This window comes from Cherax quadricarinatus, chromosome 85 (genome assembly GCF_038502225.1).
Source record: "Cherax quadricarinatus isolate ZL_2023a chromosome 85, ASM3850222v1, whole genome shotgun sequence".
Lineage (NCBI taxonomy): Eukaryota > Metazoa > Arthropoda > Malacostraca > Decapoda > Parastacidae > Cherax > Cherax quadricarinatus.
This window is the reverse complement of record NC_091376.1, coordinates 12,945,395-12,959,539: the sequence shown is the minus strand read 5'-3', so window position 1 is coordinate 12,959,539 and position 14,145 is coordinate 12,945,395. Positions and strand designations below refer to the sequence as shown.

The window sequence follows — 14,145 nt, the reverse complement described above, 5'->3', positions numbered from 1 at the left end:
GACACTGTACTTTGCACCTCCAGGACTCAAGTCCGGCTAACCGGAAGTAAATCATTGACTTTGTCTTTGTCTTGACTTTTGACATTCTCTTCGAGTCATTGACCGGTTTTACTTCAAAACCGTGAAGAACTTGGCAGCGCAGAAGCTCATCCAGCTGTTCAATGTTGTCGCCACTAGTTCCTTACCAGGCTAGACTCACTAATAAAATTACCTTTATTGTATTCAAACAATAACTTACAAAAAGACCTATGTCAATTAGTAAAATATATATATTATGTGGGATTAAGGCTTCAAGTCGCTCAGTTCTGCTTAAATAAGCAGATAATTATATGAGGTTACCAGCCTGATAGGGAAGTAGTGAGAGAAGAGACTTGATGTAGTAGTCATGGCAGCCGCTACACTCCTCGCTGTGGACTTTGAAGTCTTTGGCCTTGTCCAGGGTAAAGTTGCTTAGTCACAACTCCTGCGAATAGTCATTCTTATGTATGAAACCTTTAAGAGTAGTAGATAAGGGTATTTATCATATGTTGGATTCCTGCTTGCTACAAGACCCCAGTAGAATGTCACTTTGTCTGCCCGCTTTTTTTTTTTTTTAAGATTAAGATATCTTAAATTATCGTATGTAATTTACACATACTTTACTAGGTATGGTAGTTGCACTTATCTTTACCTGTACCTAAATAAATTTACATATTATAATGATTACTATTTTTTTTTTCAAAAGACAAGGCGGTCCCTTTATAAATAAAATTATTCAGCGAGAAAAACATTGTATTTATTAAGAACTAAGAAAAATTGTAATTACATAAAAGTATCTTCATTGAGGCTTTATTATGAACAATATCCCATGCTTAGTTAATGGTAATATATGGATATTTTGTTGATTATTTGATCCCAGTGGAAATCAGTCACTTTGACCTTTTTTTGGGTTAGGTAATTTACACGTTATATTAGGTATGATAATTGTACTTGTGTAACTGTACCTGTATAAACTTACTTGATAACCTGAATTTTTAGAAGTTGAAGTATCCTAAAAAGGTATTTCAAAGAATGGACATAAAAATAATTTGACATGTTGGGTTAGAACTTATTTCTCATTCTGTCAGTACCCTGTGTTAAATGTCTTCTATAATTTCTTAACTAATCCCTTCAAAGAAGGTTCCTTGATGTTGGTGAGGGGCTCTTGATCTAAGGAATTGGACTGAAGCTCCAATTCCTTGAATCAAGCCTGAATGTTTTCCATTCCCTGAGGCACTGTATGGCCCCTGTGGGTTTAGTGTTCCTCAGTGATTGTAATAGTAATAATTCTTGACTAATACTAATTGGCCACAAGGAGCTCAATACAAATAAGTCACTTTGATTTTTTTGGGGTTATTCCAGATAATTTACACACATGTAAATTATGATAATTGTACTTATGTGTACCTGTACCTGAATAAACTTACATCAGCTGTGACTGCCTCTATCTTTTATATTGATCTCCTTCCCTCAGTACTTCCTCTACCCTCCCATATCATTTCTTTCATCTCTGCTGTGTAGCACTGAACGACTTACAGGTCTAATGTTTTCTATGAATATAATAATGCTCCCAGGGAAAAACCAGTCCTGCAAGTAACATCCATCTGCAAATGTCCTTACGTCAATTCGAAAAATTCCTCTCGCTGTGCAACATTACCAAAATAATTTTTGACTGTTACGACCTCCAGTTGGCAATATATGTGGCAAATTAGTAGTTAATGGTTACAGTGTTGCAACTCTTGGATGATACCATGTTATGGGATTTTTGTATTAAGTTTATTTAGGTACAGGCACACATAAGTATAATTATCGTACATAGTAACGTATGTATAAATTACCTAGGATAACCCAAAAAAGTTATTTATTTCCATTGTGAGGATACCATTTAATCAACACTAATTCAAATTAGAATTTATTTTTTATTTATTTTATGCAGTACACAGATAATGTAGTTTACACTTAATAAAATGTAAGCCACTAGTATACATGTGCTCTTGTGGCTTAGCGCTTCTTTTTGATTATAATAATAATAGTATACATGTGCAATGCATTTCATGCAAGACTGGAATTATAAATACAAATTTTTGTTTCTTCATAAAGGTTACAATATGTGATCTACATTTTATAAAATGTTGTTAAGTACAAAGAAAGCCACTAACTTGCCAGAGCATTATGCATAATATGACTTACAGCAGGACTGGAAAAGTTCCTGGGGCTAGGAGGTAGTGGGAACAAAGCTTAAGAAAAATAGAAAGGCAAAAATAATAGTAGAATACACATAGAATATGTAATACTGTACTGTACATAGCTGTGTCAAAGTTTGTAATGACAAAAATTTATTAATCTGTATTTTTGTCCATTTCAGGTGTCTTCTTTCGGAAGGTGAGACTCTGTATTTTCAAATATCATTAGTAATACTGTAAACATGTGTGCATGAGTAACACCTGGAGTGGCATTATGTATACTGTATCTGATTTGAACATTCACTATATAGAATATTGACATTTACAAATTACTATATGAATTCAGTTTGAAAGGCAAGTGTAATAAAGGAGAGGCCTGGGAACATGATTAATGAAGAGGAAATGTTGTTCTAGTGCCAGGAATGTCTACATTGGTTATTTTGACTCAATTTTTAAATTTATATATTTTTAATTTTATGTAAAATTAGCCAAATTACCAACTTATGTGCATTTTATGGAGTAGCTGTAATAGTATAAAGGATGGTTTCTTGTGCTCAATCGATAGAATGGAAGGCATACAAGTGAAATAGCTAAGATATAGGTCGAAAGGAGCAATGTAATTGACATAAAATAGGATTCAAAGTAGGCAGAATTGCCAATATGTAAATTGTGCCCAGACCAACTTTGTGCTTGTATTATTTCATAAATTTTCCAACAAATTTTATAATTTTCATGTCATTACCTTCAGAAAAAGATTCTCTGCCATTTCAGAAGAATTTTTTTTTAAAGTGGACACTGAGAGCAGTATTAATTTAGGGGGTCTGGACAGTGGGAGTTAATATAGAGTAAGATAAAGGAGGTTGTTTTGTAGTGCATAGTGTATTAGAACTGATGAAGCCACTTGTGGTTAAACATTTCCATTAATAAATGTCCAAAAGTGAACACAAGTGACCTAATCTCTCGCTGATCAGAGTTTTTGGAGTATTTCCATTAATAAATGTCCAAATGTGAACACAAGTGACCTAATCTCTAGCTGATCAGAATTTTTGGAGCATTTCCATTAATAAATGTCCAAAAGTGAACACAAGTGACCTAATCTCTAGCTGATCAGAGTTTTTGGAGCACTTCCATTAATAAATGTCCAAAAGTGAACACAAGTGACCTAATCTCTAGCTGATCAGAGTTTTTGGAGCAAGGGTCAGTCAGAGGGTAAACATTCTTTTGGTTATACAGCAACTCCCAGGCCCTCTTTTATTATTTTTAGTTTTCTGAATAGAGCAGAATACCAGAGTGAAAATAAGATTTTAACTTATCCTCTGTGAGTGAGAAAGTCCTTGGTGCAAAGTGCAACTCAATGCTTCATTTCTACACCTAAATCCTCTTTTATATTTTTTATAGTATTGTTCTTTTGTCATTCATATGTAAAGAGCATTGACTGCAAATTTGAGTCCTTTATCTTCACACTAAATTGATGTTGTCTTGACACAATTATGCAGAGCAATTGATGATCTTATGTTCGGCTTGTCTTTATTTATCTTCACCTTTCAAATGAGATTTCATTTGCTTGATAAATTATTTTAATGTAAGAATACTGTATTGTTAGATGGTATTGCATATAGTAGTTTTACAAGGTCTCTTTAGAATTAACTATGGTAAGTGATATTATTGGATAAACATTTTACATAAAATTAATAATTTGTTTTGACAAAAAGTCCAAATTAAATTTTTTTTTTTTTTTTCAACAAGTCGGCCATCTCCCACCGAGGCAGGGTGACCCAAAAAAGAAAGAAAATTAAAGAACTGTTGAAAATTTACATATGTACAAGAAGTCTCCAACTTCAAATGACCCAAGTTGCATCCATACTTAAAAATGATCACTTAGGAACCACTAAAAGTTAGCCCCTCAAGGAAGGTTCCTTGATGCTGGTGAGGGGCTCTTGATCTAGGGAATTGGATCTATTCTCCAGTTCCAGTACGAGCCACAGCCCGGCTGATCAGGAACTGACTTTAGGTGCTTGTCCAGTGCCAGCTTGAAGACTGCCAGGGGTCTGTTGGTAATCCCCCTTATGTGTGCTGGGAGGCAGTTGAACAGTCTCGGGCCCCTGACACTTATTGTATGGTCTCTTAACGTGCTAGTGACACCCCTGCTTTTCCCCCCAATGAAAAGCAGGGGTGTCACTAGCACTTTAAGAGACCATACAATAAGTGTCAGGGGCCCGAGACTGTTCAACTGCCTCCCAGCACACATAAGGGGGATTACCAACAGACCCCTGGCAGTCTTCAAGCTGGCACTGGACAAGCACCTAAAGTCAGTTCCTGATCAGCCGGGCTGTGGCTCGTACGTTGGTTTGCGTGCAGCCAGCAGCAACAGCCTGGTTGATCAGGCTCTGATCCACCAGGAGGCCTGGTCACAGACCGGGCCGCGGGGGCGTTGACCCCCGGAACTCTCTCCAGGTAATTAAACCTGAATACCTTCCACATCCTCCCCCCCAGGTGCTGATTATAATCCTTGATTATAACCATAATAATAATAATAACTAAAAGTTAGTCAACAACCCAAGAATGCAACTTGCTTGTGAGTTGAGGACTTCCTGTACTGTATACAATTTAGTTACCTTGAATAGATCACATATATATTTTGATGCTTGCTTAAAATGTTGCACTAAAGTAGTTTTAATATCTATGTAAATAACCAATTTAACTTTCCTTTTTTTTTATAAAAGTACACACAGAAGAGGGCGAAAGAGCTGAATTTACGAGGATGGTGCATGAACACAGATCGAGGGACTGTCGTCGGCCAGATGGAGGGGCAGAGTGACATGGTTTCCATCATGTAGGAATACTTTTGATCTATAAGTGACAGTGTACATTTAGTATTGAAGTCAAACCTAGACTTTTGTTTTTTCCTTAAATGCTGTTATTTTGTCGGTGGATAAATTAATTTGTAAAAACCTCGATTTAACACCCCGATTTAGCAGATTTCAGATGTCACAGACAAAACCTGTGGCTGGGCAGCAACTGGAAACAGTGGACAAAGTTCATTAAATCCAGAATCATCTATTATTGTTATGGCCATGGAGAAAACAGTCTTGTCATTTGGATTTAGTTGGCATTTGGTATTAACAGGCACCCTGTCCTCCCCATTAGTCTGTTAAATCGAGGTTTCACTTATAATTATCAACAGTTCTGAATTATCATTGAATGTGTATCTCAGGTTAACAGTGCATGTTTTTACCTGACTATGCATTGAGGTACATATTTAAGAATTCCTTTGAATATAATGAAAATTTTTAATTTTTCACCTTTGTATACGTGCTGTATATGCATGTCTCCAGCGAGAATTGTCAGTAAACTGGCATTAATATGTAATTATGTACTGTAGAGTACTTTAGTGGCCAGCTTTTCTACATTTTGTTAAAGATAGATTGACATTTATTATTCTGCTGTAACTGGGCTGTGCTCAAAGTTTTTTTTTTTTTTTTTTTTTTTTTTTTTTTTTTTTTTTTTTTTTTGTCACATCATTTACAATGTATATGAAATGATACAAACACCTGATATTTTAAACTTTTTTTTTATTTTCTCTTTAGATTGCTTATCAGTCAAGCACCATTATTCTTTACTCACTAAATGTAGCTGCTCTGAGTTTCAATTAAGTGCTCATCCATTGTTTTAATATTTTGTTTTAATCTGGAAGGCCACTGATGCTCCAGCTATAATTAGTTGATTGATCCCCTCATTGGTCCCTTCCTGCTGCCTGATAGTAGCCAAGACTCTGTAAGCTTATGTTGCAAGTGGGTGATGGGAGAAGGTATCTGCAGCTTTAGTTTTCTTTACAGTTGCTAACTCTCAGATAGAACCCCCCCCCCCCCCATTAATGTGCTGTCCCTTACCCTCCTGTATAAACTGACGTAGTTTGTTTACATATGATCTCTCAAACATGTGGGTTTTGTAATTGTATTTTACATTGGTGTTCGGCTTAATATATTGATGTGTCTTCCTGGATAGCTCATGGAGTATTCTGTATGTCAAAGTCCACAGGGGCTTCCAAACCCTGTTCATGGTAGAGGACTTCACCTTGCTTTTGCAAACTGCATATGAATTTTCATTTGTATCATGTTTAACTGAGCACTCATAAATTAAGTTTTGTATATATTTCTGTGTGTATATACACTTGGATAGAGGATAATGATTACAGGTATTGGCAAGTATCATATTTTATTTGATTTTTAATGTTTTGCCTTTTAATTTTTTTCACACATTCTCATGGATTCTATAGATATTTTTGGTAGTTCAGATTTGAATTTAGGTGGGATGACCTTGTTTCCCTTTGGAGCCAGACTAATGGTGCTTGACTGTAGGTTGTTGCAGTATATTTGATGAGTAGAATATATAAGCTGCTGTGAGTAGTGTATACAGTCTGCTATTTTTTGTTTTAATTATATTTAGTAAAATACAGTATATATTTTATTTACCTCCGTTTCAGCATATGGTTATATACTATCCGAAGACTTTATTTTCAGCATGGCGATTACAGTATACAGTATATATAATAGAATTTATTCTCTTCTCTTTCTAGTTCATTTTTTAGATTATCATCCAATGCAGTGTACATGATTGGATTGTGATGTTTTCTGTAGTGTGTATGTATCCTGGTAACATGTCATGCCTCAAGAAACTTCAGATTGCTTTCCAAAGAAAGAGTGTTGAAGAGGGTCTCTGAGGCTGAAATATACAGATCTTTTACCTGTGCTTCATTTTTCAGTCCAAGGGGTTTCTCACTACTCACTGATCAGTGTTCATGACTCTTTATCTAGTTATTTAAAAAAGAAAAGCTTCTACCTCATTCCATAAGAACAAAATGAAAGTTTACAGGATAAATGTTTGATTTGTTTGGCCCAACAGTACACTCAAGACCAGGCGATCAGGTTAGGTGTGCATGGCTGGTGCATGAATACATACCATCGTACTGTGAAAGGGCAGTTGGAAGGACCTCGAGAGATGGTCAAGCTAATGTACGTTTTGATGTTGCGCATGTTCAACCAGAGAGAGAATTGCTTTCCTGTCCTCAATTATCAGAATTAATTTAAGCATGTTTGAGTGTAAACAATTGCCTGTGTGCTCTGTGGTGCTTTTTCATCATTTTGGATGGTTATTGTAGCATTTTCATTAATTTCTTTATTTTTGATTAAGGAAATAGTGTTTTTTTTTTATTGAATCTAATCTATAATTAATTTAGAGAGTAAACAATATTGCATGTAAATACAGTAGAGCAAATGCTGTAATATGATGAATCTTTTTTTAACACCTTTGGCAGTGAAGCTTATTTTAGAAGATTTTGTTGTACAATATTGTACAATGAATACCCAATATGTGCTTCTGAAAGAGATTGTAATCATGTCTTAAAGTTTGCAGGTAGGTGAGCTCCAGCTGTTGGTCCTGCTGTATAACTTTCAACTGACTGGCATGATTGAGCCTTGTCATATTCATTTTTTTAACCTCTATATGGAGTTTGCTTCCACTGTGACATTGCTTAGCACATTCTATTTACAACCATTCATACATTAAAGAAATGCTTCCTAATATTGCAGTGGCTTATTTGGGTGTGAAATTTTCTTCCATGCCCCCTTATTAGTAAAAATACATTTGATGCAGAGGAAACTCTTATGATAAACAATGTTATGCCCACAGATTGGGCTTTATCAAGTCATGCAGGGAGTACAATGACAGGCCATTGTGTACAGATGACAAGACACTACGTATATTGGAGGAAAACATTTTTGCTGCTACAATGTTTCATGCAGGGCTGAACTGTATTAAGTACTGTGTACAGGAAATGCACAGAAACTCCACCTTATAAGACAAATGAGAGTACTTACTTAAGAAAGGTCACAGGATAGGTCAAAGGTGAAGTCATGGGAAAGGGACATGGTGAGGTCAGGTAAGCGAGGTGTGGGGGCTAGGGATGGGTAACATTTTTAAAGCTCAGCAGATACTTGGCAATCCTAGGGAGAACACTGACAACAGCCAACACATCATCATACTTACAGGTAGTACATTCAACATTATAACCTGGGATCTGAAACAAAGCATTGCCAATGTGGCAGTTGTAACATCTAAAATCATATGTGAACTGGCCAAACCAAATGCCAACTTCCAATACAACACAGGAATAAGCATTTACAGTAGCTCGTGCAGAAGGTGTATCAGATTCTACATTGGTAAAATACGTAACCTATACATCAGAATCCTTGAACATTAATATGCATGTAAAACACAATCAGAACAATGACTGTACTATACATAAGGACAAACATTTACACCTCATGGACTGGACGTGTGCAGAACTCATCATAAGGAAATCCAAAAGACCAGAAGACATTTTTTAATCAGTAATATAGACCTCCATTACTCTGGAAGAGTCGAGGGACATTTAGCATTTCAAAATTAATGGCTAAACTCATTTTGTGGGGGAAAACCCAACAGGTAACTCTAGACACAATGCATCCTACAGGTGATGCAGACTTCCACCTGGATCACTGCCCAAATGACACCAGACCTCACCTCTCCTTGTATAAATTGAGAAAACCCACTATATAGGCAAAAATTTTTGTATAATAAGAGGTTTCTTCTGCACACAGTGTCTTCCACCATACTTTGTCATTACCTGCCATATAACATGCCCTACTTGTTCCTGTATCCCCAGTTAAGAGCTTGTAAGAATATGTTCACTTATACTTTATCTGTATTATATCATGAGTAATGATGCATTTAGGCCATACACACTTATAAGAAGGAAATTTTTGTATACAAGTACATGTAGATAACTAACAATGCAGGCAGCCTATAAAATTTAAAAATTGCTTCAGTACTTATATTGTGCCAAAATTATTTGAAGAAATTTTGATAAAAATTTACATGCATAATGTTAGATTCATAATTCTGCAATAGTTTAGTCTGTTAATCACACATTATACATACAGGAAAGATTGGCTCAAGAAAACTGGAAGCCCAAGCTCTCGAATTGATAAGGTGGAATTCAAGAATGAAAGGGAAATTCAAGATTATACCTTCAAGAACTTCTCTATCAAACACTAGACTACAATGGCATTTGACACTGAAAACTGGATTGCATTCTGTAATATGAGAGGAATTACAAAAACAACTGATATTTCATTGTTTTACAGTACTATGAACCCATAGAGAGCATCTCAGAATGTGCAACTTTAGGTTTCATATACTCTTTGTAGAATGTCCTTACATGAATGGAAAAATATTATGAAATTAGTGTAATATATTTTCACAAAAACTATGGTACAGTATATCAGTTGTAAGTCAGTCTTTTTTTTTTTTACTACTGTATCATAAATGTGCCCTGAGTTATACTGTACCCATAACTTATGGTTGAGACTTATGAAAATTATACTGAACTGCATTAGAATTTGACATTCATTTAAAATGTTAATGGATTTCAATGCTGATAGCTTTCCAAGAATCTCCCAAAATGCTAACTCAGCTAACTTCTTGGACTTAAAGTGTACCAGTTGGCTTGTAGCTGAGGTGGATTTATGACCAAAAATATACTCCACAGGGTTAACTAAATCTTGGTTTTTGAATGATGTACTTGACAAGCATTATTGTGTATCATGATTACATATTTATTTGATATATACCGTATTTTATGGTGTCGAAGATGCTGTATTTCCCAAAATGAGTCGAAAATGTATCATTTTTTTTTATTTAGCCAATCAGAATTGGGGGGGGGGGGTGTCCTTGACACCAGAGCATCTTGTTCACTGCAAAATATGTTACATAAATTATATATCAAAACACCATCCAGAAATAGTGTTTTGACATTAAATTTTTTGCAAAACATGTTAATTTTGTCATAAACAAATCACAGTGTATGTGATTTGAGTTGAAGCTTTTAGGATGCACCAATGGATGTAAGATATACAAACCTATGGATAATACTGGAAGAAATTTATATAGAGTAAATCTAATTACTTTTTTGGGGCTAAAATTGTATTTTGACATACATTAATAATACTATGTTGTTGTACTGTATAGTCATGAAGAAATATGTTATAATGTGCTTACAAGCCATATACTGGAACACTAATTTAATATGTAGAATAGCTTTCCCAATCATAGTTTGGAAATTGTATTTACACTCAATGAAAATAAGAATAGTGGTAGCTGTCTGAAAAGCTTAATATGGTTGGTAATCCCACATTTAGTAATCATGTTTTGTTTCTTGTTTCTTACAGTTCTGTATACAAACTCCATTTCCCTATAGACAACCATGTTATCAGAAATGCAAATGCTGAATTATTTAAGCTGTCTTCAGGTATTCCAATCAAAGAAATTGTTCAATTCATGTTATGGTTAAATAAGTTGGTGAAGCTTTGGTTTATACTGTAATCATTTTTCACTAATGTAAGATATTCACCCCAGTCTATTGAAATTTACACGTTTCTGTTCATAACTTGTTTATTTAATTTCTGTCCTCTGAATATCAGGTATATACAGATATCACTGGGTTTAGAAGTATATACAGATGTCACTTTATTTAGAAGTATATACAGATGTCCCTGGGTTTAGAAGTATATACAGATGTCCCTGGGTTTAGAAGTATATACAGATGTCCCTGGGATTAGAAGTATATACAGATGTCACTTTATTTAGAAGTATATACAGATATCACTGGGTTTAGAAGTATATACAGATGTCCCTGGGTTTAGAAGTATATACAGATGTCACTTTATTTAGAAGTATATACAGATGTCCCTGGGTTTAGAAGTATATACAGATGTCCCTGGGATTAGAAGTATATACAGATGTCACTTTATTTAGAAGTATATACAGATATCACTGGGTTTAGAAGTATATACAGATGTCCCTGGGTTTAGAAGTATATACAGATGTCCCTGGGATTAGAAGTATATACAGATGTCACTTTATTTAGAAGTATATACAGATATCACTGGGTTTAGAAGTATATACAGATGTCCCTGGGTTTAGAAGTATATACAGATATCACTGGGTTTAGAAGTATATACAGATATCACTGGGTTTAGAAGTATATACAGATATCACTGGGTTTAGATGTATATACAGATGTCACTGGGTTTAGAAGTATATACAGATATCTCTGGGTTTAGAGGTATATACAGATATCACTGGGTTTAGAAGTATATACATATATCATGGTTTAGAAGTATATACAGATATCACTGGGTTTAGAAGTATATGTAAATATCACTGGGTTTAGAAGTACATACAGATGTCACTGGGTTTAGAAGGACTAGCAGAACAATTTGCCTGCAGATTAATATTAATTGGGAACACATTGACCAATCCGATACATGAATAGTGTATTTTCCACCAGTGCTAGAATGCTTGTACTTTCACAACACCTTAATTAATGCTTACTATCTTTTGGATTCATTGGATCTAATTTTTCTAGTAAATTGTTAAAATTTGAATCTAAGGTGGATATCAGTGATATAATGTGTATCTATTATTCTACCATTCACTCCAAATTTTGCATCTTGTATCCAACTGTACCTAATAGAGAAAACATTTTTTTTTTTTTGTTTATGCTCCAAGCATATGGTTATATTGGTGGATACAACAGAAGCAAGCTTAGAATTTGAAGCAAAATCTAACCATACATCTCATTTGTTATTCATTTATCTCTAAATATGAAAAAAATTTAAATGTTACAACTTCCTATATATGAAAGCAGGTAACTAGATTTCTTTACAAATTTGAATAACCAGCATCATGGTGGCTTTCAGCAAACTACCAGCATATTTGTTATTAAAATCCACTAAGAGAACAGAAGTCATCAGTACAAGCTTTGTTGGCAAAAAAAAAAAAAAAAAAAAAGACTTCTTTGAGTTTGCATTTTGATTCCTTTTGCTGTATTAGTTTCAAATATGAGTTATTGTATTTCCATATTGCATTATAGTTTTTTTTTTTTTTTTACCATTTCTCCAGATTTTTTAAGACTGTTTCATGTTTTATTTATGTCAGTGTCCCAAAAGTTTCTAAAATGTGAATTGACAAGTGGAAACTGTTCGTCTTCTTGACTTCATTGTGTCAGTATCTTCCTAGTGTATTATTTGGAAACATAATGTTAACAGTTTAGCAAAGATCTTGACTTTTCTTTCAAAGTTCTTGTTGAAACTTCCTGTATAAGATAATGTTTAATCTCTGTTGTTAATAAATTGTTAGTTTTAGCTACGCACATGTATTATTTGACGTCTAAGATGCGTAGATAAGTGTGAAGCTAATCTTAGATCACAGTGTGTAGTAACTCAAATGAGGAAACAAATTAATTTACACCACTCCTTATATAGGGTCTGGATGTCAGTAAAGTATTTTCTTGAAGTTTGAAAAACTTAAAACTAGGAAGTCAAAAAAAAAATTCTATGTAAAAACCAGCTATATGTTTACCATTTTCTTTCATTTATGTAAATATGATAGTCATCCAGCCTAGTAATCTCAAAATAAGAGTGCAATATTGCCAAGTGATATTTGTAAGTTAAAATATTCAACATATCAGATCAAGGATTTTACTATATATTGTGTGTCACTTCTTCAGATTAACTGCAGAGACAAACAAGTACCGGTACTTTATCATACCAGTATATACTCTTTGGATATATGCTTAATACAGTATTTTACACTTTGTGTTTTTAATAAAATTTCCCATTGATTTTGAATGAAATAATCTCATCAGTTAGCTCAGCTAATCCATGGTTCTGTGACATTTACTTTACCATCATTTTAGGCAGCAGGAAGGGTAAGAATTAAATTCTAGGGAACTACAGCAGTATCTGTCTCAGTGGAGATAACTGTGGTTCAGAGTGGGTATGTGATTTCTTTAATTGGAATTTTGTTTGAATGTTATGTTGAGAACTGTTAAACCCATAAGGGTGGGATTTTAATTTGTAATTTTCTTTTGTAACTTGCTTGATGTTTTTCCAACAGATAGTTAAGAATTAACCTTTCACGTAATATATTAGGCATTTATTTTTCAATGGTGATTCCTGTATAAACATTAGTTAGAGCTTTTCAATGACATTCCTTTTAAGGTTTGACCACTAGATAGGGTATACTGTAAACATCATGGCTTAATTATATTTTTAGCCCTACCCGTGTATAGTTTCTCTAGAAAATTAAAATAAACGATATTAGTTTGTGGTTTGAAAAGGTATACTTGTATAATGCAGTACCGTTTTGTTTATGACCTCATTAATTTATTAAGAGTAAATTTTTGTTCCTGTTAAACCATACTATATGTGAATGTAACATTTTACTCTTTATTTCTTCATACTGTAGTAGGAACATCTAATAATTGTGTATTATTTTGTCAACTATAGTACAGTACCCAATACAATCAATAATGTATCATGAGCATGCAGTATTACTGCGATATAACATGGCGCTATATTACCCCACACAGGTTTGGCAAGTTTTTGTTTATAATTATGGTACTGTGGTATACTCAAATCTGGCTACTATTATGCCAAAAAGTTAAAAAATCTGTACTGAACTATATTCAAATAAATGTTATTTTAGTTGCAGGGAATTAGCTTTAATAAATACTAACAGCACCGTATTTTTGTCATTCTGTTAACGATATTAAGTACGCGAGATATTTTTATTTAGTTGTTTTGTAAGCAATATTAATGTTAACCCACATGTATTTTGTGTGCTACCTCGACTATTGTGATTTATTTTGACATACAGTGCTGTGATTGCTCAAGTTATGGAAAAAGTACCTGTGGAAAAAACTTAGTGTCTTCAGTTACCATTGAAGGTTTAATCCCATCTGTGATATTTTGTGCTTGGACATTAAATTATGTCAAAATCCTTGTAATTTTTAACATTTAAATACTTTTATTGTATTGGATGGAAATAAAACTATGTTCAA

At 34.0% G+C, this 14,145-nt stretch overlaps 1 protein-coding gene across 2 annotated transcripts; it reads left to right on the top strand.

Annotated features, from left to right (window-relative positions):
• Positions 1-304: 304 nt before the first annotated feature.
• On the top strand, positions 305-14,145 carry LOC128703194 (acylphosphatase-2). 2 transcript variants are annotated; one of them, XM_053797775.2, is made up of 4 exons: positions 305-440; positions 2,384-2,400; positions 4,925-5,034; positions 9,182-14,145. In XM_053797775.2, exons 1-4 carry the CDS (start codon positions 386-388, stop codon positions 9,294-9,296), a joined length of 297 nt encoding a protein of 98 aa, XP_053653750.1. In that variant the 5' UTR covers positions 305-385; the 3' UTR covers positions 9,297-14,145. The 2 variants fall into 2 exon arrangements, with proteins under 2 accessions (XP_053653750.1, XP_053653752.1); XM_053797777.2 differs by lacking the exon at positions 4,925-5,034 and adding an exon at positions 7,104-7,213 and having other exon boundaries at positions 338-440.